Below are 27,925 nucleotides of genomic sequence, written 5' to 3' on the forward strand. Positions count from 1 at the left end.
TTCCTGATGTGGCTCGGAATAATATTTCGGAGAGTGGGAGTACAGAACCACTCTGCAGGGCTCATTTGGCTTCTTATTTCATGCGCCCAGAGAGGCCGCTCACCATTCTCCCCCCTCCTGACCCCCCCCCCCCCACCCCCACCTCAAGGTTTAAAGAATTGAGTGCTCAGCATTAACTTATTTCTCGGTTAATAGGTCTGGGGCTCTGAAATTACATTCCAAACTTCAAAACCCCTGATATTGCAGCTTATATACATTGTGAACATTTAACAAAGTAATGAACAATAATTAAGACATTCACCGCGAGATGAGAGCCTACCCCATGCTGTGTCGCTCATGGGGGTTGTTTTGGCTATATTTCACCATGCTGGTCAATGCACGGGGGCCCAAGAGTGGTTTAGCTATTGTTTGCTACCGATGTTATCTGTCGTCGGGAATGAAACTCAGGTCGCCAAGTTCATAGCACGGTGTGCTTTACAGTGATGACCTAATGGGATAAGATTGGGGGGTTGGATGGGATGGAGAGCAGTAGAGCTGTCTTTGGGCAGATAGTTCAAGATGATGACTGTGTGTGTGTGTGTTTTGTGTGTCAGTGTGATGCCCAAATTTGAATAAAATCCCACAGTCACTAAATTATTAAAGCTTCCTTCCTTGAATGCTCGTACCTGCGGTGAGCTTGAAGGAATCTTACAGGGAAGATGTCACGGTGCATCTCTTGGCATGTGGCTGATGATGATGTGAATCATTAAAGGATAATTGGATTAATTGTAATTTAGTATCCTAGGACATACGGTATCTTTCAGTGGATATGTCATCCGTTCTGTTGCCTCAAGGCTATGAGCAGATGTTCGCCTGTCCGCTTGCACCACGTGATTAAAAGAAGCGCCAGCCGGGACATCAGCCAACACAAAACTTGCGTAAAGCACTTTACTGGGCTGAAACTAAACATGTGATTTAAAGAAATATGCTCAATTTTAAGCGTCACGGGATCACAGTGTTATCTTGTTTTACAAGCGCGAGGGCATCACCGGTCTGGCATCAACTCACGAAGTTGTACAGCCCGTTCACCTGTGAAATGAAAAAAAAACAGCTATAACTTTGTGATGATGCTCGCAATCGATGATCAAGTTGTCTCACCCGGCATTGACATCTCGCACACACACGATGGAATAGGGCTCAATTTCCTTGTAGTGAGTGTCTCTGAACAATGATGTCGGCGTGTCTAGTTTAATAAAAACAAATTTTACGTGGCTGTTTTTGTGCAATTTTACAAACTGCAGTAGGGCCAGAGTGCGTGTCTCGTGAAAGAGTGTTTTTAGGCGCTGGTGGTTATGGAGAAAGCTAGGAGCCCACTTCACAGCGTTAAATTCACAACCCATGAAGCTGTAAAAATCACACACACTTACTTTTTATGATCTCTCACATTTTGTATCCCTCTCTGTAAGCACACACGCACAATGGACTGCCTTGGAATGCGGCGAGCGATGATGATACCAATTGTGAAAGGGAAGTGGCTGTAAGCATGCTATCATAATCATTGCGTGGTACACAACTTACAAGGCAGATTGCCCTGGTGTTTTATAACGCTTTTGCTGAACCAGAGTAAAGAGGCCACACAGCTGGGGTGGTGGTGGTGGTCATGAGGCCACCCATTTGCTGGTGGGGCAGTCCCAGAGAAAGTGGAGCGCCTGTCAGCACTGTGTTTCACACGGAGCGCGAGTCCCGCTCTCGTCAGCCCCCCTTTGTACCTGCCGTGCTCGGCGAGTGAAGCCCCGGTGGGCGTAGGGCAAGGCAGTGCAACCCCGAGAACTTCGCCACTAAGATAATTAATCGAGCATACGCCAACCATTTCGTAACACCTCGTCCAAGGGCACTCTACCGTCTAAAACGAATTGTAAAATCTTCAAAACGACAAGTGTTAATTAAACGCAAGCTTTGGAAAGGGGAGAACGTGTATTTAAAACTACAGATTGATACATTATGAAGCAAGCTTAATAGCATTTAAAAAATGTAGGATAAAAATTAAATGCTTATGCATGATGTGCTTTTAAAACATAGACGGTCCGTCCGACTGGCGAGCGAGTTCCATGGTGCGCTGGTGACGGCAGCGTGTGTGCATGCCTTCATCCAGCAGTGGATTGACCACGTCTGATGATGATGATGATGACATTGAAACAGAGTGCTCTTGTTATTGAAATGTTGGTATCCGATATCAAAATAATTAAGGAACCCAGTGAACTGTGCAGATATATGAAGAAGAAAACAATTCCCAGCATCAAAACAAAAATTGCCATTGTTATTATTGCCTCGTGATGTACTGGGACACACGTGCTTGCACAATTTATCTACGAAAATTGCACGATGTGATTGTTTTAATGTTCACAATGCAACTTGTCTTTATGGACGACACGTTTGCCACGGGGCGCGGGGAGGGGGTGGTGACACAGTGGCCAGAGAAGCGCTTCACTATGCGACTGGTTGATCACATTCATACCCCCCCCGCCCCCCAAGGCGAGCGGCGCGAGTGGCGAGTGAACACCAGAGCCTGTCCTGTGCCACCCCCTTTCACTCGCACCCACGGCTGCACGCTGGCCAGAGTGGGGAGGTATGGTCGCAAAGCGACAAAAGATTGGAGAGTAGTGCTGGTGGAAACGAGGCGATGCAAATGGCACCTCCGCCTCCTCACCTGCTCATCGTGTTGCAGCGCGCCACTCGTTTCCCGCCATTCGCCAATCGATGAATTGCCCCGATTTTATTACGTTTTGGGATTCGTATATATGTTAATGTCGCGTTTGGACTGCATTGCTTTGCGTTGAGAGTCTGGTATGTCCACTGTGTGTACGGGTACACCTTGTTAGTTTCATTATCCCTAATGCGGCATGCGGATTTCATTTACATTTGCGGTTGCGTTAATTGGAACGAACGTAAGGTATTTGATTCTCACTGGCGTGATTATACACGTCTTAACACGAGGGCAAGCATTGATTTTAGTAATTGCATCGAAGCGTCGTCCCGTGCCTCCTCTGGACGTGCAGCTGACTGGGTCACGATTCAGTCCCAGCGCTACCTCCGTTGTTGTCCATTATTCACGGCCTTCTTCCTGTTGCCCCCTTTAGTTGCTTGTCATTTTGCACAGGTTTGTTCACCAAGTTCGGCTAAATGTAACATTCGTAAATCATTTACATATCATCATCATGACCATCATCATCTTAAATAGCAGCCACAGCCATGATATCGATCCACTGCTGGATGATGGCCTTCCCGATCCATTTATGCAAGGCACGTGAAAAGTATATTTTTTACTCTTTGGTTTTATTCGGTCATTTTTTTGTTAATCATGAATGTATATTCTGCATAAATCGAGAGTCATGCTATCAGCATAATAATAACAATACGAACGATTTTCTTTTTGCTATTGGGCCCTCCTATATACCTCTGCGGCATCTCGGAGTGCTTAACATCACATCTCATCTCGACAAATTTGAAAAGGGGACTCCCCCAAGTGGCAGCTGTCCCTGTGGGCACAAGGTGACCCAGGACGTGGCCTCCAAACGGGCTGCAGTCTGCCAGTAGGGGGGCGATTATTGCCGCCGTGTGTATAATCCACACCGAGTAATTTTGCGGAATGATTTTTTTGACAAATGTGGACCGCGGACGGTGCAAGAAACGAATGTTCGTCGTAGAGGCGTGGGCCGTGCTGACGTAACGAGCAACCTGCCGTACGGCTCGCGAATCGCCTGAGGAGGAGCGGGGTGGGTGGGTGAGCATCTTCGTAGAATTCCCGGCAATGTTGACTCGGCGATTGAAAAAGGGTGGCTGACTTTTAAAATGCCTGCAGGCTACGGAAGGGCCGCTCGGAAGTATTTTCCTCAAGGTCCCTTGAACTGTGCCGAGGGCAGCTGGGAGAGGACTGGGGAGATGAGAGCAGAGCCAAGAGAACAGAATGTGATGGCTGTGGATGGTGGAGCACTTTTCACGCGTTGGCTTCGCGATGGTGTGGTGAGGCTTTTTTTTTGTTTCTGTGTTTGGATTGGCGTCATGTGGGTTTGAGATCATGGCACCATGACCCAGGGGTTCTTGCATTCCATGTGCTAACAACCTGTTAATCCCAACATGGCAGTAAATTTTGGTGACATTTTTTCTCCTATTTATTACGACTATGATTGTTATTCCTCCTTGGATTTACATTTTCTTGCGGCTTTTATGTGGGCACTGCTTTGTGCAACCAACTTACAGTAAATGTGTTGTGATTTTTTGCTAAAGGTTTAAAACTTTATTTATTTATATCTGAACTGGTCTGCCATTATATTAGTTTAATGTCTTAAGCATATGTGTATGCTTAAAAATGTTACGATGATGATGATGATCTGCCTTGTCAGTTGGCAACTAATACATGACTTTAATCATTGCAGTGGCAACTGATTCAATGAGTTTAACGAATTGAGTCGTTTTTATTTCCTTTAATTCCCAGGATCCTGTGTCATCCCTTCGCTGCCTTATCCCCCTTGATTAATGTGCAGCTCTCGCCCACAAAGCAACACTTGCCAGCGTTTTATTTACAACAATAATTTAGCACCGTCGGAAATTGCCGCCAATAATATTATAGCGCGAGGCTATCTCGAGCGTCTTCCGTTTTCACTGACGAGCGTAGTCTGCAGTAGGGGGCAACGCTCCTTTGTGGTTTTACCCAATTCGGTAATTTGTGAATTATTAACTGAAACATATTTTTGCGAGCGATCGTTTGAAGTTCGACTGTGGTTCTGGCACACATGGCCTACTCTGTTTTTTTTAGACGAATGCCACGCAATCTTTAACGGCCTCTGTGAAGCGCCCTCGGAGTGCTTAACATCGCATCTCAGATTGACAAATTTTAAAGGGGGATTCCCCCAAGTGGCAGCTGTCCCTGTGGGCACAAAGTGACCGTGGTGCCACCACACATGGCCTACTGTTTCTATAGACTAACGCCACGCAATCTTCAACGGCCGCTGTGAAGCGGACGGCGCACATTAATTGTAATTTGTACCCGCGGCATTAACCAGGGTGGCTTGCTGGGCTCGCACCGTGACCCCTACGCCTCGAGCCTAGGGGTCACGCCTCAACCGCGATGCCACCCGCGTCTCTGCTTGCGACGCCAGGAGTTAAATGATGCGACGTGTGGCTTTAACTCGCGGTTAATTTCAGTGCCACAGATGTCCCTCGTCTGGCATGTGACTGCTATCAGATCTCTTCAGGCGTTGATCTTTGGCTCTTCTTGCTGCGGTCGGTGGCTGTCTGAAGGGATGCTATGTTCTTGGGAATTGTGAAATGGCCTTGGAGACAAAGGTTCACTGCCACTCTCACTAACCCCAGGTCTGCGAGCTTGGAGCATCATTAGCGTTTGTCTGCCATAGGAGATGTCATGTCCGTGTGTTTGAGTGTGACAAAGCTCACAGGGAAGAGTTTTCACTCCGTGCTGTTGTCATGGCCTAATTTGCCAGTGGATTTGCCTATTAAAACAAGGTTTCCCAGTAAACATTTTATTTTGGAAGATCACAGTAATTTGGAAATGTTTTTTTTCTTTTCGATATGGACGCTGAACGTGCGTTTAAATGATACACAGCATCGGAAAATATCTATCACACGATACATCTTACATAGTACTGTACAGCACCATAAACTCTGCAAAATGAGTTAAAAGTCTGGCCACAGATAATATCGGTCGTAAGTTCGTTCGTTTCTCGGTCCGCGTGTCCTGGTGAGTGTCGCAGCATGTTGAGTAGTGGCGGTCCACACCTCCCGTTCCCTGGCGAGAGAACGCCTTGTATTGTGGGAGAAAAACATACGGCAAGTGGTAACATTTCCCTCTCATATGCGAAGGCTACATCAAATAATGTCCATCCGGATAGTTTTCTGTACACAGACAGGGTACCCAGCGAGTTTCCCTGATTTTTGTAGGAGGCGAATTGAAGAAGTTGAGGGTGCAGTATTGGTGAAAGACTGCAGTGGCTCCACAGCAGTCTGTATTTTGTGATCGTCCTGGAGGTTGTGGCTGGTTTATATATCTAGTACACACACGAGTGGTTTTCTGCACGTTTCATTCGATTTATCTAAACATTGCACCCGGATAATCCCTTGAGATGGAACATCGCATTTGCAAGGGTGTTCAGGGTATCGTAACGCACAGTATAACAATACGACCGCCCTGGTTTAATTTATGGACCCTTTTCAGTCCACTGCTGAATGAAGCCTTCTTCATTCCGTGTTGTTGGTCGGGTTGCACGATCATACTTCATGCTGCTCAGTACCAGGTCAGATATCATTCACTCTGACATAAGCCATGGCAGGGAATTGAACTTTGGGTTCATGGTGCAGTCCACCCATTTATACGATATCTTGAAAGTTGAGTACTATATTAGAAAAAAACGTTACCTGGCTGGCACGTGGCCAAGGAAGCGTTCTGGGTGGTGATGTTACCGCGCACATCTGCGGCGTGATGACGTTCCAGCGTGCTTACGTCACATCTCCTTCCACCCACCCTCCCTCCCTCCACCCACCCTTTTTCCACCCACCCACCCTCCCTCCACCCTCCCTCCACCCAACTCCCCTCCTTCCACCCACCTCCCCCTCCTTCCACCCCTCCCTCCACCCACCCCCCCTCCCTCCACCCACCCCCCCTCCCTCCACCCACCCATCCTCCTTCCACCCACCCCCCTCCCTCCACCCACCCTCCCACCCTCCACCCTCCCTCCCTCCACCCTCCCTCCACCCAGGACGTGTTGGAGTCCAACGCACGTGCGACACGGAGGGAGATAGGGGGGGAGGAAGGGATGGAGGGCAGGTGACAGGAGAGTGAGCAACGGGGAGAGAGATGGGGGAGGGAAGTGGGTGAGATAGAGTGGGGATGGGGAGGGATGCAGAGGAATGAAGAGGTTGGAGATGGGGCAGAGGAATATAGAAACAGACAACGTGAGAAAGCGAGGTAAATTGGGATATACAGGGACGAGGAGGCAAGAGAACCGTGGTGAGAGACGGCTCCATATAATATTACAAATTTTGCTGGCTGGGATGGACACATTGTCACGTCTGAAGGACGTGCGAGTTGCGAGTTTTCTTTAAACAAATAAAAAACGCGACTCTACTCGAGGAATGATTGAAGTGGTGACGATAAATACATATTTTAAACATTAATTACACATAGAATGCGCACATACACGTAAACCAAATGTGAAACTAATAACCTGTCATTCATAATGACTAGCATCCACGTGCAGCGCCTGTGGTTTGTAAATCACCTTGGGACAACACCAGCACCACAATAGCTGTGCAGGAGAGCACACAGACACATCGATATTTATTTCATGGCTTTGAGGAGGCCCTCGGGATGAAACTTTGATGAATTTGACGTGGCATGGCGCAGTTTGGTCTCTCTCACAGCCGCTGTCCCCGTGTTGACAACTTGGGTCTTTGGACGTGGGGAAATGGTGCGGTCGTTCTCAAGTGCTCTGGCCATGAAACCCCGGGGTGGCACTTCAGCTTCCGCAGAAGGTCAACCCCAACTGGAGATAAACACTCGAAACTGCGAGCCCCCTTAGGGGGCGGGAGGAATGGTGACCAATGCTGCCCAGCCAGCCAGCCAGCCCATCTTGCCATTCCGTGAATTGTTCGGATTCACGATGGGTCGTGCTTTTGACCGTAGAATCGATTTTATTTGTGGTCTCGTTCGTGCTGTGTTCCTCGTTTGCTCTCCTCTGAATTACCCGAGACATTTGTTCCATTGGAGCAAATGTAATATTTGCATCTTCAATTTCGTGAATTGTCAATACACCATTCTATCGCGTGCTGCTCGATGATTGTCGTGAGCATGATGAGTATCAGTTTTAATCGATAGATCATTTCATGCCTCGCGGCCACATAACGCTGCTAGCGTCCACTCACCCAGTGTTGGTGGAGCATTTAATTAAGGACAGGGAGTGGTGGGACTTGGCATAAATAAATAAAGCAATAGCTTAGGGCCCCAAGTAGCTCAAGGGGGGTCGTAAAATATGATGTACCAGATGTCAGCTGGAATACAAAGCCTAATTACCATTAAAGCATATTCTTGGTTTTTTCGGTAAAGTCACGTAGAAGGGAAAGAATAAAATAATGAAAATAAAATAATATAATAAAATTATCACGACGTTTCGGCCACAACGCAAGCAGCCGTGAGAATTATATTATCTTGTGTTTTCTTTTTATTATTTTATTATTTCCCTTCTACGTGACTTTACCAAAAGAACCAATAATATGATTTCCTGCAGTCACGAAACGCTTTAAATTTAAATTTAACATTAGAGCAATTAACAGAAAAATTGCGAATTTATTTATTTCGTCTCTTTGGACCTCTCTTCTCTTTTGTCTCAATTTATCTTATCTCCTTACGTCTCTCTATCTCTTGTCTATCTCTATTCAGTCATCTCACTGGGGACTTTATGAATTGACAGGGGGGTGTGGGGGGGTAGAGGCGGTGGGGGCACCCAAAATAGTGTCTGTGTAGGGCCCCCAATGGGCCAGCACTCCCGATTAATAGAGGCAGAGGCCCTTCCAAATCATTTCAGTTCAGCCACCACTTTCACTTTTAAAGGGAGCCTGCACAACGCAGCGTCTGGTCTCCCCCGCCGTTCTGCTCATATTTTACACATCGCTCTCTGCACTTGTGGATGTAGTCTAATGCAATGGAAACAATAATAATTCTCAGTCATCTTTATTAAATAGATTGTTCATTTTCAAGAGTTATTTTAATGAAGCATTTAAAAATAAAGATTAATGACAAAAAAATGTTCCGGAATTGATTAGTGTAATTTTCTCTTATTTTGAGTTGCATCAGTGATGATCGATGTCTCATTTTTCGATCCACCCTCCCTGTCTTACTTGACCGGTATTAAGATGGTGCTTGTGCCACGCGATAGCACAAGCTCTGTCTCATTGGTCTTCCACAGTCAGGTGATTAGAGGGGGTGTCTAGTCATGTTACGTTAGTTATGTCGCGTGATTGGCCACCGACACCTTTATAATACAAATTGTTTAAAAAACTAAACTTTTAATTTTACCAGGTAAGGCCCACTGAGCTATATGGCTCCTTTTCTGAAGCGACCTGGCCACAAATGATAGCTCAACGAAGTGGCTTATCACGTGGAATTGTATAGCCAATACCCTAAACACATGTTTCTAAATATGGAGAGCTAATCCAGAGGACCCAGAGAAAAATTCACGCGACCAGGAGGAGAACATCCAAACTCCAAATGTATATGGGCGTCAGGGTTGGGATCAAACCCACGACCGCCCGTAATTAACATCTCCCCACCACGGTTAGTGCACAGGGATGTAACCTAATACCGGTTTCCACTGGAGCCAATGCTTGGCTATGACTAGAGTACAGGTGGTTTCCCACTGGCTATTTTATGAACCGAATCGGAACCAAACCGTGATACGTTGGACTCGCAAAACATCTCAATCTGGCTCGGGGCCAAGCAGGGCCAGGGGCAGCGCCGAATAATTTCGCCACTGCACGTGACATTAGTCCGTGTAACCTGTCAGCAAGCGGTCACTTACCGCGTCGTCGCAGGTGTCTTAACTTGTCCGTTTGCGTGTGACTTTAACAGCATGACTCTCTTTTGCAGAGGAAAAACATTCTGACTCCTCCTGAGCCGTGCTGGGTTAGCATGGCCCCAGCCCGGCCCGGTTGTACAGTGGAAAATAGGTTTTAGGTACCTTTGATGAAGACTGCAAGGTGGGCGTGTTTTGCACTGCAGCCCGGCGGTCAAATACGCGTTGAGGGAAAAAAAAACCCTTGAATGTCTCAGATGGCTCCTCCGCTTCTGTTTGTACTCGGCAGCAGCGTTTTAATGTGAATTTACTTACTCAAGCAGCGAGCCCAAAGACCATGGGGTCACGTTGTCTCCAACGCGATACTATCCCTTCCTCTGCCCCTCCACTTCCCCTGCCTGATCTCTTGCCGCATCAGTGACTGCGCCACACACGGCAACTCGATATTCTCCCTTAAGAAAAGCAACTCCTGGTCTCCCGTGAGCTCTTTAAGAATCACTTCCCAAGGAAATCAAGCGAGCTATCTGCCTGACCCATCTGGATATTGTATCAGGGTAACAGCAAACTATCTCAACGTAGGTTATTCGATGTAGCCTTCGCAAGTTGGACGGCTTTGTTATCGCTTATTTTTATGGGACAATGCAGTGTATTCTGCCAGCAGATAGAGTATTAAAACTTTATAGATATTTTTTGCAGTCCCTTAGTCAAACCAACTGATTCATGAAGGCCCTCTCGCCCGAGCCGTGCCTCTCGTGAGGGTTGATTGACCATACTTCACCTCGCTGGTCAGATTGGCGACGTCAGGTGGAGGGTGGGGGACGGAGTGGGTGCGGGAGGGGGGGGCATGCGGTTGGGGTTATGGAGGGTACCCATTCGGGTGTCGCTCGTGTCGCTCGTCGCCGGATGCGAAGCCGTGGTAATCGAACTTCAATAACTCGTCGTGCTCCTTGGGCGTTGGTGAATTGGCAACGCTGGGTATTAATAAACACACGGGGCAGGGTACCCCTCACTGCTCTGCCATTGTCCCGTAACCCACATAAAATATTAAGGAGAGCCGAGAATTGTTGTCGTGTTATTAGATTACAGAGTGAGAGGGCCAAAACATTTGTGCCAGTCGGGATGGGAAAACGAAAAAAAAGGCCCGAATCAACATCCTCCTAACAGAATTCAAAAACGTAACTCGCTTTCGACTGCACGCACAGCGTGTAATTCTTGCTGATGCGCGTATCGCTTGGGAGTTTTTGTGCACTGTTTATTTCAGCGGCGTAGGTTTCACGGGCGAGATGCGTGCGTGCGTGCGTGCGCGCGCGATCCCTGCCCGCAAAACGTCCCTCAGGACCGTCGCGTCGCCGCGACGGGGGCGTTGTGGCGGCCGCCGCTGCGCTGTCCGCCTGCGCGTGTTTGGCGTGGCCCGCGTGCGCGCTTGCGCCGGTCTCGGCGCCTCGCGGCAGCCGGGCTCGGGCTTCTTCGTCCACGCGGCGCCTCGAGGCGGCGCTTTCCGATGGGGCCCGGCGGCTCCGGGGCTAGCGTCCCACGTCAGAGCGCAGGGCAGTCACCCAAGATCAAAGCAGCCGCAAAAGTCATCTTCTTCCGTGCGGCTCGAAGCAACAGTGACGATGGCTGCCCGAGTCCTGGGCTGGTGATCCGACGCATCGCTCCAGTGGAGAAGAGCGGTGCCGCCAGAGTACGGTCGCTTTGGGTGCCGATAGGCGAGGTGTGCGCCACGGCTTGAATCTATTGACACGGTCGCGATGACTCCTGTTGGTTATCATCCCAGCGTTTACTGGGGAGGTGGGTGCCCCTGCCATGCCGTGTGTGGATGCGGCGCAGAGTGGAGCATGTTCATCTTCTGTGCGGTCCGTTTGGTGGTTCAAGTTCAGTCACCGTGAATTAAAGGTTGAAAAAAGAGAATGCCTACATTTATTTTATTTGAATTCAGCCTCGGCTAAACCTGTGTGCGCCATCCATTACGGTACCAACTCGTAAAGCCCACACTGGCGTTGTGTGATAGATGGCTACTGAAGTGGCTGGGAGTTGTCCTGTGATTCAATCTTCCCTCGTGAATCACTCATATGACTTGATGCCGTGGCGAGGGAAGGAGATCCAGAGGGGACGTTTCTTCACCTCTGCAATTGACTCTTTGAGCACGGTTGTTGTGGAAATGGCATTAAAATCCTCAGTACATTTGCATGAAGTGGCTTTTCATTGAATGTGTCATTTCCACACGTGACCCGGTTTTGCATGCCTACAGGTTAAGAGATGGACACGCAATGCCGATAATCATTTTAATTCATATTTTGTCCAAATAAAATAAGCATTTCAAAATATCGCATGGCATAAGCGTATAAACATAAACATCACATGTATTCAAGAACAATACACGTTATGTATTAGCCCAATTCACAATTCACCTTGACTAGCTCAAAGCTAGGATCAGTTCACACATTGGTCTGTGACAAATAAAAAAAACTAACTCAATTATTCTGGTCACATATCGACTGCATAAAGGTCAGCAAATGTGACACATTACTAAGGGGGGCAGTGGATGCGATGCCCACAATTTCTGGCGTTGAAAACACTGGCCTGAGGTTAGCTTGCCGAAAGTGTATCTCGTTGATTAATGGATCTTGCTCCTTAAGTGAAGTGTACAGGACATTGACATATATTTATGCCCACAAATTAAATAAAAAAAATCTTCCTGGAGGCTCAGGCTTGTATATACTGGCATGCAAGCAGTTAGGTAAACCAAAAAACAATAAAAAAATACCATTATTGCGAGTGTTTGTTTTAAATTCATCGTTTAGCACAATTGGTCCGGCGGAGGTTGGATTCGTGCCGCGTCTGACGTCCTCACAAAAGCTTTTGCGGCCTATTGCTCTCACGACGGACGCACTGGCGGGCACGTGATGGTGCGGTGACGCCGACGATTTTTTTTAATGCCATCTCACACCAGATGTAAAGTTAAAAAAATATTTCCATTTGGACACAAAAATCAAGGCCGAGTTGAGCTGAAGTAGTAACTAATTGGCACGTTTTGTTTACGTGACAAACCTCACTAATTGGCTGTGTCAGGGTGGTGGCGGGTTTAACGACGCGTTTTTTTTCACGCGACCTAACCCAAACAAAAACCTTTGTTAGGGTCATCTGACTGGTGCAGTGGAGAAAGCCACATTGGACCCATATTTTAAAGGTTAGCTTCTTGGTCCAAATCCTCACTTTCACACCCAGTGCCCCGAGCTCATTTTCTCATAGAATGTGCCACGGAGAGCCATCCCTATGATTACACTGTGTAACAAAAAAATTGTTCCTGGGTAGTAAGTGTTATTTCCTAATTGCTTATGCCTCAAAAGTACATTAAACGGCTGTTTATTATTCCCCACAAACTAAGCTTTTTTGACCAGGACAGTGACATTTTCAAATTTAACTATTTTCAATGACAAAACGTGGTGTGCATTTGTGTCATTCCTTAACATAAAGTCCTGGTTTGTGGGGAATGATAGCCATTTTCTATACTTTTTTAGGCATAAGCAATTAAAAAAATAACACTTAGTACCCAGCAACAAGAAATGGTGTTACATAGTGTTACCAATCGCATAAAAGTGATGCCATCAGCAGCCAGAGACTCTTCGAGATACAGTTTATTTTACATTTTTTTACGACAGAGTAGGGAAGCTCTGCGATTGTTCCCTGGTGATGTCCACAGCTGTTGATAATCACACCAACGGATCCCAAACAACGGGGAACCAAACAAATGGGCCCATATTTGTGTACGTGCCAACGTCGTGGGGACCTTTCTGTTGACTGTGAACGCTTGAACTGGGGGACAAGTCATGTTAGAATCGGTCCTGCAATGCGAGACCAAGGAATGCATTGCTGCAATCGTGACTGATCAACTTCAAACCTATTGCAACATTTCGAAATTTGACTCAGAGCATTTGGACAGCCATAGCATAAAAGTTTCGCTCTCAACAGACATCTTGCCTAGAACGTTAGCCGTGCAGCCTCCTCCTGTGAGGCTATCTTCCAGTAAAACTGTCCTCGTTAAGCTCCCGCAGTCACTGTGGGTCGTACCTCCGGCATTCACGCGAGAAATCTCGCCTCATGGCGATGGTGGACGGCGCTTCAGATCCCTTGTAGGTCGAAGGTGCATCCTAAGTAAACTAAACTATTTTTTTAATTTCACCAGGTAAAGTCCCCTGAGCTACAAAGCTCTTTTTCAGAAAGCCACCTGGCCACAAATGATAACTGAAATAAGTGGCTTTTCCTGTGGAAATTTGTAGCCGCCAAATACTCTGAACGCATTTTTATGCTAAATGTGGAGGGCAAAACCCGAGGACCCGGAGACAGATTCACGCGACCACGGGGAGAACATGTCCAAATATACAGCAGCAGCAGCAGTCGTCTGGGCAGGAATACGAACCCACGACCTCCTGTATACCAGGCGAGGTAGTTAACATCTCCTAGCCACCGCGACGCCTATGTGGATGTCCGCGACAGGGCTTGTGGACGACTGTGTTCCCCAGGGCCGGAGTGAGACCAGTTTGAGGGCTGATGAAAAACACCACAAAACGCCAGATTTTCATCTTTTGACAATTTTTTTTTTATAACGACCCCACCTTGAGTCTTGACTTAAAGCTATCGTGACTGCAGAAATTCATATTCTTTGGTTCTTTCGGTAAAGTCACGTAGATAGCTTCATATTAATAATACGAGACTTTACCGAAAGACCCAAAGAATATGGACCCCACCTTGGCAGCGTTCCCCATTATCTGTAACGGAGACATTTGTCATTTTTGCCAAAAAATCGGATGAAAGGGCAAACTTTAGAACAGTGTAGATGGAGCCAAACAATTTCACATTGACCTACTTTTTATACAGAAATACACCTTATATTTCACAAATTTTATTGAAAAAAACTCGCCCTATACTAGTGACTCAAGGCTTGCCTTTCACCCATGTGGCTGTTGTGCCTGAACTTACTCGAAGCTATTAATTACTGAGAGGCACACAAGATAAATGTGCGGTATACATTAACATAACAATTAGGACCCTCCAGAAAAATAGTTACGAAGCCTCTGCGAGGATTCCGTGGTTAAATATTAAAATGTATTTTTTTTGCAGAATTATACAGGAAGCGGTCAAAACTGTTCAAAGGCATGCACAGATGTAGCTCATTAAAGCGATTACTATTCGTTGTTTCAGCCTGTGCTCATTCACTGTTGAATTGATTGTGCTGTAGTGTTCGGTGCGGTAAGCGCAATGGCTGGGAGTGGCGCTGCTTCGCGATCGGGGGAAAGATTTGAGTTAAAATCCTGGCAGGGGTTCGACCCAGCTTTGCATTGGAATTTTGTTTGCGAGAATTCAGCAAGGGGTTTCCTGTGAATGTATTGACCACTGCCATGGGAATGTGGAATTTCCGCCACTGGGTGAGGGCTTTAAACAGGTGATGAGTATCACCATTTATAAGAATAGGTTTTACCCTTTCTGGCAATAAAACAGTTGTGTTAAGATGTTACAGCAACAAACTGAAACCGTTTTCAAGGAATCATGTTCGCATCAACCACATATACTTGTGGTGAAGATGCAAACAAAAACACGTGCACTGGTAGTAAGTATGTCCTGATAGTGGCATTGTCTTTGTGCTGTTCATCTTTTGTCGTCCTCTGGTCTAACACTGTTTGAGACTAGGCTCTAAAGAAAGCTGTCTCTGCTGTGGACCATTAAGTTTCAAAGACAATGCATATACTATCAGAGCATGCTTTTTTGTTTGCATCTTCACCACAAGTATCTGTGGTTGATGCGAACATAATTCCTTGCAAACGGTTTCAGTTTGTTGTTGTAACATCTTAACACCTGCCAGAAAGGGTGAAACCTATTTTTATATTTTTATAGTGGCAAGGGAGGTCCCATGCAGTATCGCCATTTGCTTGTTTGTGTGAGGAACCACTTTGACTTTCATTAAATATAAGCAGAGCTCTGTTTTGTGTCACCGTAATGAAAAAAATGTATTGTTTAGTCCAGTCAGCCTATTGACTTTCCAGACCAATATTATCAAGCAGCATTTGTTTCAGCACGTAAACTCTGAATTGGTTTCGACTTTCTGGATCTCATCACCATAGTTCTGGCTTGTGAAACACATTCTGATAGATTCTAGATATTATTGGCAAGAGCGTTCTGTATATAATATGGCATGCATTCGATACAAAAATGTGTTTGTTTATGCATTTATTAATGAAGTTGCTGTTAAAAAAATATACAAGGCTAACATTAGCTTATTGTGAATTTCAAAAAAAGTATGCAAACCTAAGAATATTCTTTAAATGCCCCTCATGCAAAGTCAAATTGCTATGCAGATGACAGATTCTTCACGAGTTCACAATGTGCACATATGTGTGGGCGTTCGTGTCTGTGGCATAGGTCAAAACAACTATCTGTGCGCGGGGCGAAACGATTGCATCATCGACAAGATCAGAAGAAAGAACTGCCCCGCCTGTCGCCTCCGCAAGTGTTGCCAGGCGGGAATGGTGCTGGGAGGTACGACATCTTTATTGTTACTACTATCATCATCATCATCAACAGCCGTGATCAATCCACTGCTGGCTGAAGGCTTCCCCACGTCATCCCCATCCCTCACCGTCTTGCGATTCCACAAATCCATTGCCACTTCAGCGCATGAGCCCAATATAAATCGCTCATATCTCCGCTGTGGTCGTCCTTATCTTATATTAATTTATACAGCGCCTCGACCGAGGCGCTGAACAAAGAATTGACTATTTGTACAGCAGAGTTGTGTGATGAGATGAGTCGATGAGAAGGATGGTAGTACACGTGTGTACGTGGAACTTCTTTTTCACCGTACATAGCCAACTGCACTAATCAGAGGTGCGGGGGAAGCACAGCAACCTAAAGACAAAAATCAGTTCTAAAGGAATTCGTTTTCAACCTAGATTTAATAACCACCGTCTTTGTTCGATGGTTAGAAAAAAAGCCGCTGCTGCTGCTGCGAGGATGACCACCGGAATTTGCGTGACGGTGGTTCATGCTCGTTTGACGAATATGATTACGTGTGAAATAAACGACGATGAGAGTGACAATGAGCGGTTAACGACGAGTGAGTGTGATGAATGGGTAGGGAAGTTGGGAAGTGGGATGGACTTAGTGATGGGAACGGCGAAGTCTAAGGGGCTTTCCTTCCTCTGGCTACCCTTCCCCCCTCTCTCACCTATATAACCTCTTGCCACGGCAGCTCTCTCGCCGACTACAGCATTTTTTCTTGCTGTGGTTGTTCCACCTGATGAGGATTGCTTGTGTTGCGATCGGAACGTCGTGATTTGTTTTATTTTATTTCTACCTACGTGACTTTACCGAAAGAACCAAAGTGTAATACCTACAGTACGTATGTCAAACTTCTTCCGCACCGTACGTAGCCAACCGTGCTAAACGGAGTTGCGGGGGCAAGGACAACAAAATAAACACACAAAAAACTAGATTTACAAAGTGGATAGCTCCAGTGGCTTCCTAGTAAATGCAGAGTGCTTACCACAAATAATTTGCTCGAATCAATGCTTGTTCAGGGATATTGCTGCAATATGCACGGTATTTTGTGAGTGTGCCAAAAGGAGCGTCACGACATAAGGGTATGAGTGCTCTCTGTGACTGTCGCAGTGGCAAAGCATTCGCTAAATAAATGAATAAGGGTGAGAACTGCGCGAAGGATTTTGAAATGACAGAACCGCACTTGAAACGTCCTCGTGAGAGACACCATTTCGCGATGAACAAGAACCTCTCAAATGAGTTATTTAATGAGTTGTCGCTTGCCCACGACAGAACGTGTCCTGTGTGGGGGCATCAGGTGCGTGTTAATCGGCGGCTTCAATCCTTCGTCGGAGGGCCAACGTGCCTGTTCACGCAACAGCTTCGCGAGAGATTCAAGCTCTCGGAGCTATTAATAAGCAGCAAGGTAACTGAACACTTTGTGAACTCAAGGCATAGCCACAAGTGTGACCATGTGTGTCCTTACTCTTTGGGAGATAAAAGTGGGGGGAGGGGGAGGGTCAGGCATGGTACCAACCACACCCCCTCCCTTGGGCAGCCTTGGCCTTGATAGTCGCTCACTCGAACAACTTTCCAAAACAGTTCATTTTGTTAGCTGGCTAAATGTATAGGTGTTCGTGTGTGTTCGTGTTGGGGAGCGGTAGTGTAGCGGTTAGCGCGCTGCGATAGAAACCTGGCGACCCGAGTTCGATCCCTGATTATCTGAACCGGTCCTGGACCTCCCCTAGATCGACTCAGCTTCAAATGAGTACCTGGTGCGGTGTGCAAATTTCGCTACTGGGGAGACAAAGGCGGCCGGGCGTGGTGTTGGCCACCCACCCCTTCGTGTGCCGTGCCGGCCTGTATAGGTGCTCGCTCACAGCACTTGCCCCAACAGTCTGTTAAGGCAACACGGGGGATCTTTGTTCTTTGTTGTGTGCGAGTTTATGTGTGAGTCTTTGTGAGTACGTGAGCGAGATAGACTGTGTGTGTGTATGAGCGAGTGTGTGAGAGTTTGTGTTGAGTTCGTGCGCGAGTGTGTGAATGTGTGAGCTTGTGTGAGAGAGGGACTTTGGGAGTGTGTGCGTCTGGGGAGCGGTACCCGAGCAATCTGCGTTCGATTCCGGCTCACGGCTAACACCAGTGGCGATTATCTGAACCGGTCCTGGGCATCCCCTAGGTCGACTCAGCCTCAAATGAGTACCTGGTGTGGTGTATAAAAATATCGCCACTCGGCAGACAAAGGCGTTCGGGCGTGGTTCTGGCCACGCACCCCCTCGTGTGCCGTGCCGGCCTTCGTAGGTGCTCCTCACTATTAAACGTATGCCCTCGGGGTGCCCCTTGATAGGAAGGGGGAGCACACTGATTAAAACGACTACCAGAGCATCTCCTTCCTCAGTGTGCTGGCAAGGTCGTGGCAATGATCATCTTGCGAGGCATGTTGAGGAGAGTGTGTCCGTGAGGGCGTGTGCATCTGTGTGTGTGTGTGCATGCGTCTGTGAGGAGCGGTAGTGTAGCGGTTAGCACTGGGCTATTAACCTGCCGAGCCGAGTTCGATTCTGAACTGGGCCTTGGGCTTCCCCGCGGTCGGCTCATCCTCAAATGAGTACCTGGCGCGGTGTATAAACTCCCAACTCGGGAGACAAAGGCGGCCGGGTGTGGTGCTGGCCACCCACCCCTTCAAGAACCTTGCTTCAGACGGGCTCGTTAACAGCATTTACCCCAATAGTCTGTTAAGGCTATACAGGGGGTCTTTGCGAGAGTGTTTCTCTATGTGAATGCATGCGTGAGTGTGCGTCTGTGTGAGAGCGTGCGTGCGCCCATGTTGTTTCACGCGGTGCGATGCTTAGCTCTGCACCAACGCGCTGACACTCTTGAATCGTAATGCGTGCCCACTTTTGCTTTGCGAATGCCACCAACATAATTCAATTGGCATTTCCGTAAATTGAAATGAAATTACGGGGGCTCGGGCAGAAGACGTAAATCCCACTCGTACAAATAAACAAAAAAAACGCATCCGATGCTCAGCGACTGTATCATTAAGATGAATGTGACCGTGAAACAGCGAGCCCCACTGCTCTGCATTGTCATTGGAGCCTGCAGAGGTTGAGACTACTTTGAATGTATTTGTGTTGGTTATTGGGGGTGTGTGGGCTCATGCTGGGTCATGTAGCCCGCATGCCCAGCAACCGCATGCCTTAACAGCTTTTGTTCGGCCGAATGGACGGGGCTAAATTGGCGCAGCACGGGCTAGAGAGGTGATGGAGTGATGTGGTACAAGAGGACGTGGAGCTGAGTGGACTTGCCGATGATTGGTACCAGCGGTGTTAAGATCTGCCTTTGTGGAGGAGGCTCGTGAAGGACGCTACTGGGCAGTTGGAGGCAGTCGCCCTCCAGCAATAACGGAGGGCGGAGGAGCGACGCTCACAACAATGAGCGGAGCGCCAGCCGGCTAAAACACAGAAAGTTGGTGCAGTAGGGGGCACAGGTGGTGCATCGGTCAGTCATCTCAGTCGACGCATGGCACCTGGGTCTGTCCCGTGACCTCCTGCCAGTGGGCGTTCGACACTTCACATGGCCTTAAAGTGCATATGGCCTGGCACAATCGCCGTGGTGACGTCACCGCCACTAAGTGGCGAATGGCGGTTGTTGTTGTTTTGGGCTCATGCACTGCACTAGAAACCAGCCAACAACCTGGATTCACTTTCCCATCGTGGGTAAAAAAAAAGCATCTCATCCCACCCTGGGCTTCCCCTCGGTCGACTCAGCCATCAATGAGTACCGGCTGACGTGCGTGAACTCCAGCACTGGGGTGACAAAGGCTGTGGCGCTGGTCACATTGTCCCTTGTGTGCCATGCTTGCCTTAAGAGCTTGTTCTATAAAAGCACTTGTCCTAAAAGTCTCCAAGACCGTATGGGGATTTTTGTCTTTGTATTTTTTTTTGACAATTGCCATCTGTAGCATCGGAATATGTCTTGTGACCTCCTTATCAACAAACCCCAACTGCTCTGTCTCCCTGTGGTACACCCAGCCTGGCGCAGATGCTGTTGCAGATACCACCAGCACTTCGTGATAAATCGCCGGTTGTATGTGTGTGGCTGAGGAGTAGTGCTGTAGGTCAAAATCAGCCTTAAATGAGTGCCTGCTACGATCTTCATGGGTGCTCGCGAACAGCACCCGTGTAGGCCATCTCGGGGGATCTTTCGTCATTGTAGCGGTTAGGCCAATTTGCATTGATCCTGGTGATGGCCGATTGGCAAGACGTGTTTGGTGGGGTAGAGTGTGGGCATTCCCACCTCTTCCGAGAAGTAAACGCCCAAGAGAGGCTCTCTGGAGGGGCTCTCTGGAGGTGCTCTCCAGAGCTCCCTCGAGTGGAGGCCGTTCCATCAGCAGTGCCGTGAGGCAGAGATTTCATAGTTTCATTTATTTATTTGGTATAGCCCTGTGAGCCATTCGGCTCTTGAATCGGGTGCAACTGCAACAAACAAAAAAAACATAAACAAGAAAACATCTTAAAGTGACTTTGTGCAAACAGAAAATCCAGGAAAAAACATCAAAATATTCACAGGGTTTGTGAAAATTTAAAGATTTGGATCTGAGGCTGCTCTGGACACAAACTGGTATTCCCGCACGTTGACTCGGCATAATCCAGGTACCTGGTGCATCGTGTCCACTATTATATTGAGGAGAATGTTTTTTTCTTCACGTGATAATTTCACCTTGGAGTTTATACATGCTTCATTTTTTATGTTCATTGGGGGGAGACCACATCATTAATAATGCGACCTGTTGAAACGACGCACACCGCAATAGCATCGCGTTCGCATCATTAATATCCTGCCTTTTGTATTGAGCCATTCATTGTCTTCTTTATACGCTCGACTTGTGGCCAATGAAGACAGGCCTCCATCGTGGCACGTCAGATCGGTCGGATCTGTGTATTCTTTGTTTTTTGGTTATGGATACAGGCAGGTGGTCCTGAAGTTGGCATTTTAAATGACAATGTGATGATAAAAAATATATATTCGTTAGCACAGACATGGATTAATAGTATGGAACTACCTGTTGAGGAAACATATGCAACTAAATGCATGTTAAAGAAATGTGAAGAATGGTGGCGCAGTGGTTAGCACACGACATTCTGGACGAACCTGGCGATCTGAATTCGAGTCCCGGCCACGGCTAACATCAGTGGCGAGTGAGATCTGGACCGGTACTCGGCACCCCCCCACCACCTCCCAACGTTTCACCAACTCACAATGACCATCGTGGTGAAGTATGGTCACACGACGATGATGCCACCCTGCACATTCAAGCAATGACGTTAACACCCACATATTTGCATTCAGCTAAGAACAACTTAGCTGTGCTCTCCGAATGTTGAAATATACAACATAAAACAATTTAGCACCTCAGTAGTATGAAGTATACAACACTGGGAAATATAAATGTCTTTAAATGTAAGCGTGCCATCTTTATGAACCAATATTTCATAATGAACACGATGAGTGCATTAAATCCCTGTAGTTTGTTTAATTGACATCACCGTTAGCCGTGGTCGGTCCACTGCTCAGTGACTTTCTCACCACGCCGTTGCCACCCGCCACAGTCCTGCGACACCGCAATTCATCTCACTCCTGCTCATGAACTTACTTCTTTGCTCCACCTCTGCTGGTGATTGCCCTCGTGGGTGCAATCACTATCGTGTCACCAGGTCTCATCAATCAGGCATCCCTCTCTGTTTGCCATGATGCGTCCTGCCCAATCTTCACGTAGTGCCCTTAGCAAAACTCTCAATACATTCGTCAATGACACTGCCATAAAAGGTGACGTTTTGGGCAAATGGTCCTTCTTTAAAGCATCTTCATTTTATGTGCTGTGAAGACGGGCCATTGCCCAGCATGTAACCGATTGTATATTTTTCCTTTTGTGTTGAGGTATTTGTTACTTGTTGTTGTGCACCCACTGCCAATGCAGCATCGCCAAGTTATTTGTTGACTCTTAAAATATTGTCATGATGTGTAGCTGTTTTACGCTACCATTGTAAAGACGATGAAAGGCCATTTATTTTATTGTGTAAAATTTTTTTTGACAGGTTGAGGCCAAACCACCACAAATAGATTTCCAATAGAAACTTGATTGCAATGTGGCCACGGTTAAAGAAGAAAGAAAAAGCAAATCCAATAAAACGTTGAGAAAGGTAAATTGGCGTACACTCTCATGCAAAGCGATATGGGCATTTACAAGTAAACGCAATTATATTGGCGTGTGTGCCGCTTACCGGCAGCACTTTCGGAAAAAAAAACCACCAAGAATTTTTAAGCCTAAACTCAATTTGTCACTTGTGATCATCAGCAAACTGGGCTGCCAAAATGTAAAATACAGACGGATCTTACGCCGTGTATTTTGTCTATCGTTTGTTCTTTGTCTACAAAAGGAATGTAATAAAATAATCGCAAAATAACACCTTCACATATCCATCCCTCCGTCCACCACACGGCCTTCTGGGAGCGCATCGTTCCAGCAGCTTCGGTTCAATGCAAGCAAACGCTGGACTGGTTTCGACCTTCGGCAACTCGTCAGCAGTCGAGCTTGCTTGTACTAATGCTGGTGAGACTGCCAGATGTTATCGGCAGGGATCGACTCTTTAATATATGGGTCATTGCAAGTGATTTGTAGTTTTTCCCCTCCCAAAAACATTACCATAATTACTTGTGTAATTTTATCATTAAAACTCATGTCGGTTGGGAAGCAACAGGATAGACTTTTGAGCTTGTGCTAAGTCACCCCTGTCCACACTGTTTATGCGAATTTATGCACGGGGTGTTAAAGTAAAGTTGTATATCGTCCATAATTGATCAACCACAGTGCGAGTGTTTGGCATCTGGTTTGCCTGGCGGGTGAGTTTGTGGCAGAGATGTGAGATTTATTGAGCGTGAGTGGTTGGCAGGACATATTTGCAGAAATCTTTAAAGTCTTTGGTGAAGCAAAAATCCAAACAAAGGCGTCACAATTATTTATGCTAATGCCCCGAGCACCTGAAACAATGTGCGTCTTGGCTATTAACTTCAAGCACTCTGTTATTTTGCTACACAGAAGCCTGCCTTGGGTTTGGAATCCGCCAGCTGAACCAGTGCTGAACTAAGCACTTTGTGAAGCATGGCTTTTGGCAAAGATGGGGCCCAGGGGAGTCTTAAAGCACAATGAAACACTGTAGTCCATACCAGGAGAAGACTGTATTCAAATCGCATGGCCGATATGGACAAATGCATTCAATTTCAAGTTCAGGTTCCATTTTTTTATCGCCTTATTGAATTATTTGGGGATCTGCACGGCGCAGAGCTTTGGCTGCGTGTCTGCTGGACGGCCACTGGCGGACGCTGCAGAAGGGTGATTGAGCCTCGCGGCGAGCCCAAGGCATTTGGAGCGGTGTGGGGGCTAATCGCTGCCACTGCGTGCACTCTGCCAGCGGTCAGGATTGGACTTAGGGTTCGCAACATGTGGGTTAGGGTTAAAATTAGAATTTGTATCACGATTAAGGTTGCGATAAATGCCGATGTTCGAGAGTTGTGGTTAAATTTAGAGATTTAACGAGCTACGTTTGAGGTCATTGAAATGGAACTGTAAAAGGTTGTAGCTTGGTCGAGTTCGTGTCATTGTTTTGGTTACAATTAGCGTCAGGTTGCATATGGGGTTCACGTGGACTTTAGCGTTTGCCATTATTGTTCAGAGCCATTGCCTATTGATTGCTGGAAGAAGGCCTCGTGTATATACACGCGTATGTTGAACTTCTTTTGCACCGTGCGTAGCCAACCGTGCTAATTGGAGGTGCTCTCCCTTCGCCGTTGCCATCTCCTTCATGGCGTCGTTACCTCGTGCCACTGACTCCGTCTCCGCGGTGGTCGCAGGAGGAGCGCGCGTCGATCAGGGGACGCATGCAACTCGAGGGATATCACATTGACATTGAAGCAAAGGAAATGGGGGTGGGCAGATCGCATCAAAGCACGTTCGGACCCGCCCCGGCTGGACATCCGTGACCAAGAGCTTCGTAGCTCAGCGGATTCCTCTTGCAGTCTAAGTAAATATTCAGATTCCGACAAGACTGGTGGCAGTGGCGGCCAAGGGAGAGAACGCGAACGAGGGTACGGCCACCGTGGAGATGGAGTTGTGAGGCCCGGTGTACTTGCAGGCATCGGACGGATATGGAAACGGCGTTTGAAGATGGCACGAGGAGGACTTAATCCAGCAGTGGATAGACAATGGATGATGATGCGAAGCAGCGGCGGATCCACGGGATGGCGGTGAGGGCGGTGAGGGCAATCGCCCCCCCGCCTGCCCCTTCCCCCTTGAGACTCTGAGCACTGATATTTAATTGATATTCGCCATAGATAATACATTGAATGTTTTGTTGCCGTATGAATATAGGGCATTGCTTGAAAATTTGGGACTGCCGCCCCTTGGGGAGTTCCTAGATCCGCCTCTGGTGCTCGACGCACATGCTGTTACAAATTTTTCTGTTTTATTTACACGCACCCCGAGTCCAACTTTGCCAACTTTGTAACATTCCTCGTGCAGCTATTAAATATTTTCCAGCAGTTGCCATTGGTTGTTTATTAGCAGGACTGTGTGGTCACAAAGTCCCGGGATTTCAGTTAGGGCCCACTTGACTTTGTTAGATGACTAAGTTTAGAGCTTGTGTGTTAAGGCAAGATTTGAGTTTGGGCTAATTGTTAGATTTGATGTGAGCATTTAATTTTGGGAGGTAAGGTCGGGATTTGGATTGGAGGTATTTTTTTTTGAGTTCTGACGCCTAAAGATAAACCTATAAATAAATTTTAGTTTGGCTTTTATAACTGCAAATTGTGTTTACGTTTGGAACGTTCACGTGGCCCAGCGGAAGCGCATTCACCACTCGTTACGGAGCCGCATGGTTCAAATGCCGCGGCCGCCCTGATTAATACTACGGGTGTGTTTACCGTGAAAGAAAACGTCGTCTGATTCTCAGTGGACGGTTAAGGTCCTGCGATGTCAGTGCGCAAGATTAGGCTGCTGTGTGCCAGTGTCATACTCTAAAATTTGGTAGATATTTAAAAAATTACCGGCAATTTACTCAATTGTAATTTTCGTCGCAATGATCCCCCCCACTCCCGCTACAAAATCATAGCAGGATCCTCTTCAAAATGAGCGCTGAGACTCGGTGAGGCTTTCTTGAGCTAATAATCAATATGAACGTTCAATCTACAACTCTGGTAACGGTTACAATTTGGATAACTGTTAGGGTTAATGGTTATGGTAATTATGGGGGGGGCGGTACCCTTGGGGTTAGCAAGCTCAGTGACACTGCATGACATTGGGAAAGCTCTTATAAGTGCTCATCGTTACAGTAATAGATGTTATTAGTGGCAACGGCTACGTATGGTAGTTGTGACAGTGCCAGCAATAATTATAATTCTACTGACTGCGTGTGTCCAGCTAGGCCTCATCCAACAAGCGAGCACACGAAAAGTTCTTCTCCGTTTTCTCTCGCTAAGTCTTCCCAACCGTCAGCATTCCACACACGTCTGGCCCGTACTCGTGAGCCTCATCGCCATCCCGTCTTTGAACGCTGAAAATCTGACAGCATAATGAAATTATGACATCGTCTGTGATGTAAAAAAAAAAAAACCCATAACAACAACAACAAAAGCCTTCGAAACAAAACCAAAAAAGTCAAGCGGTAAATGAAGCTGTGAATACAAAAACATTCACAAATAAATAACTAAATAAATAATCGTAACGTTAGCGCGTCGTTGCCAGCACGGAGCCACAGTTACCGCATACTTTGTGCGGAGCGGCTGGGGCAGTTTGACCTGCATGAGAGTCATGCAATGGAAAGTACACTGTGTACCAAAGGCAATGATACAAGCCCCACTCACTTAACGGGTGGATAATGATCGGATAACACACGCACACGCACGCAGGGACACACACGTGGATGCATGGGCACGTTGTTGTGTGCAGTCGAGTATCCTTAAGATGTCATGGGCAATGGATGGTGACAGCTCCTGTGATGTCTATTAATACCGCAATCCTGAAAAAAAAGGCATGTATATTTAATACATTCAGCAGAAAAGGATTTCACATGTATGTGAAAAGGTGTTGTGTGTTTTTTCACATGTATGTGAAAAGGTGTGTTGTTTTTCTCACGCCACGTGCTTGCTGCTGTCATTGGCAGTGTGGATTGTTTTTGCTACTGCTGAATTTGCGTTGGGTTAGTTTTAATTAAAAAGTAAACAAGGGAGATTCGGAGCAAATTGTTATAATTGGGGTGCTTGTCCTCATAGTGGGCATTCTGAAAAATAAAAAACGTACATAGGGTAGAATAGAAAATAGGTGATACATCACAAGAAAGGAGATTACTGGATAATGAAAACATAGAATTCCCTGATTTTACAAAAAATGTAAAAACGCATCCAGACGTTGCGTTTTATAACACAAATCATTTTTCGACGAAAAATAATAAACGGAGACAGCCTAATGTGTTTCAGATGTATTGTTATTGTGAGCGCTTTATGTTCCATTCTTTTTTGTAAAACATTTCAAATTTTCGCAAAATGTAGAACGGGATTCACAAAGTAAACACGCAAACACAACGTGCGATGCTCCCTTGATCAGCCCCGCGTTGCCGTGTCTCTTATTAACTCGCTTACATTCACAACGGGCTACAGGAAAGCATTTGGCTTGCAATCGCTTGCTCTTTGCACGAACAAACACATTACGTTCTTAAAAATATCTAGTTAAATTTTATTGCCCGGATGATTTGTTGTTGTTTTTTTGCACGTGCGAGTAAAGGGGGGGGGGGGGAACTGTCAGTTTCGTGTTTTGCGGACACTTCCACGACCTCGGAACACCCGGGTTCGATCCCTGACCGAGTGCAGCTTCCGTTGCGATCCACATCTCGGTGGCCCCTCCTGAGTTGGCCGAGTCAAACACGAGCTGCTGATGTGACGGTCGTGTCGCTGTGAGCACCGCCACGGCGTCGTGTGGAAGGCCATCCTTCAAGGATGCTCAGCAACGCCACCTGCCCGTATTGTTCCGTTTCTTTATAGAACGCATACCAGAATTCGAATATGCAAATTTATGAAGATTATGAAAATGCGAAATCTTAATGGGTACGTTGAAATGTGGCTACGTGTGGCTTTACTTCACGAGCGAGTTATTTATTTAGGGTCAGCCCTGCAGCCACTGTGTGTGTACATGTGTATGTATGTCTCCATTCTTGTTTATTTTATAAAATTATTAATTTAACTATCTTGTCATGTAAGAGCGTGAATTCCGAATCCAAGTTCGCGAGTCCCAACGCATGAAGGTGAAAATGGCGATGGTGATGGTCGTGATGGTTAGTTTGGTGATGTTCATAAATTGATGGTCACCCTTATTGCCAGATCTGTATTTTAAAATAATGTTATGCTCTGCCACAAACCTACGAGCTTAGGTACCTAAGTTAAGTTCCTGGATATGGCTAATTATATCAGTAGCCATTGATATCCCAGCTGGTCTTGGGTGTCGCCCATCACCAAAACACTCACTGACAAGCGCGATGAAGTATGGTCAAACAACTCCCATGGCCAATACTGTGTTAAGGCCTTCAGTCAGCAGTTGATATGTTAAAGGGCTGTAATTTATCATTCTTAAAAAGTGAACTGTATCTTATTTTTAGGATGAATTTATTTATTTGACGTAAAAAAATGCACAAAAATAGCGGTAGATTTAACGGGTCATTTGGATACAGCTCCTAACGGTCCCGAGGTGTGGGAAACAAGCCGTGGAAGAACTGGTGTCTTATATGGCG

At 46.7% G+C, this 27,925-nt stretch overlaps 1 protein-coding gene across 3 annotated transcripts in view; it reads left to right on the forward strand.

Annotated features, from left to right (window-relative positions):
* LOC103091784 (mineralocorticoid receptor) overlaps positions 1-27,925 on the forward strand; it is a 131,980-nt gene that overhangs the window by 39,588 nt on the left and 64,467 nt on the right. For all 3 annotated transcript variants that reach the window (XM_032956467.2, XM_076067781.1, XM_076067782.1), the window contains exon 3: positions 15,978-16,094. In XM_032956467.2, coding sequence (XP_032812358.2) covers positions 15,978-16,094 — 117 coding nt within the window. The remainder of the gene's footprint in view (positions 1-15,977; positions 16,095-27,925) is intronic.

The sequence above is a fragment of the Petromyzon marinus genome, chromosome 18 (assembly GCF_048934315.1).
Source record: "Petromyzon marinus isolate PM22_M1 ecotype Great Lakes invasive population chromosome 18, UKy_Petmar_22M1.pri1.0, whole genome shotgun sequence".
Lineage (NCBI taxonomy): Eukaryota > Metazoa > Chordata > Hyperoartia > Petromyzontiformes > Petromyzontidae > Petromyzon > Petromyzon marinus.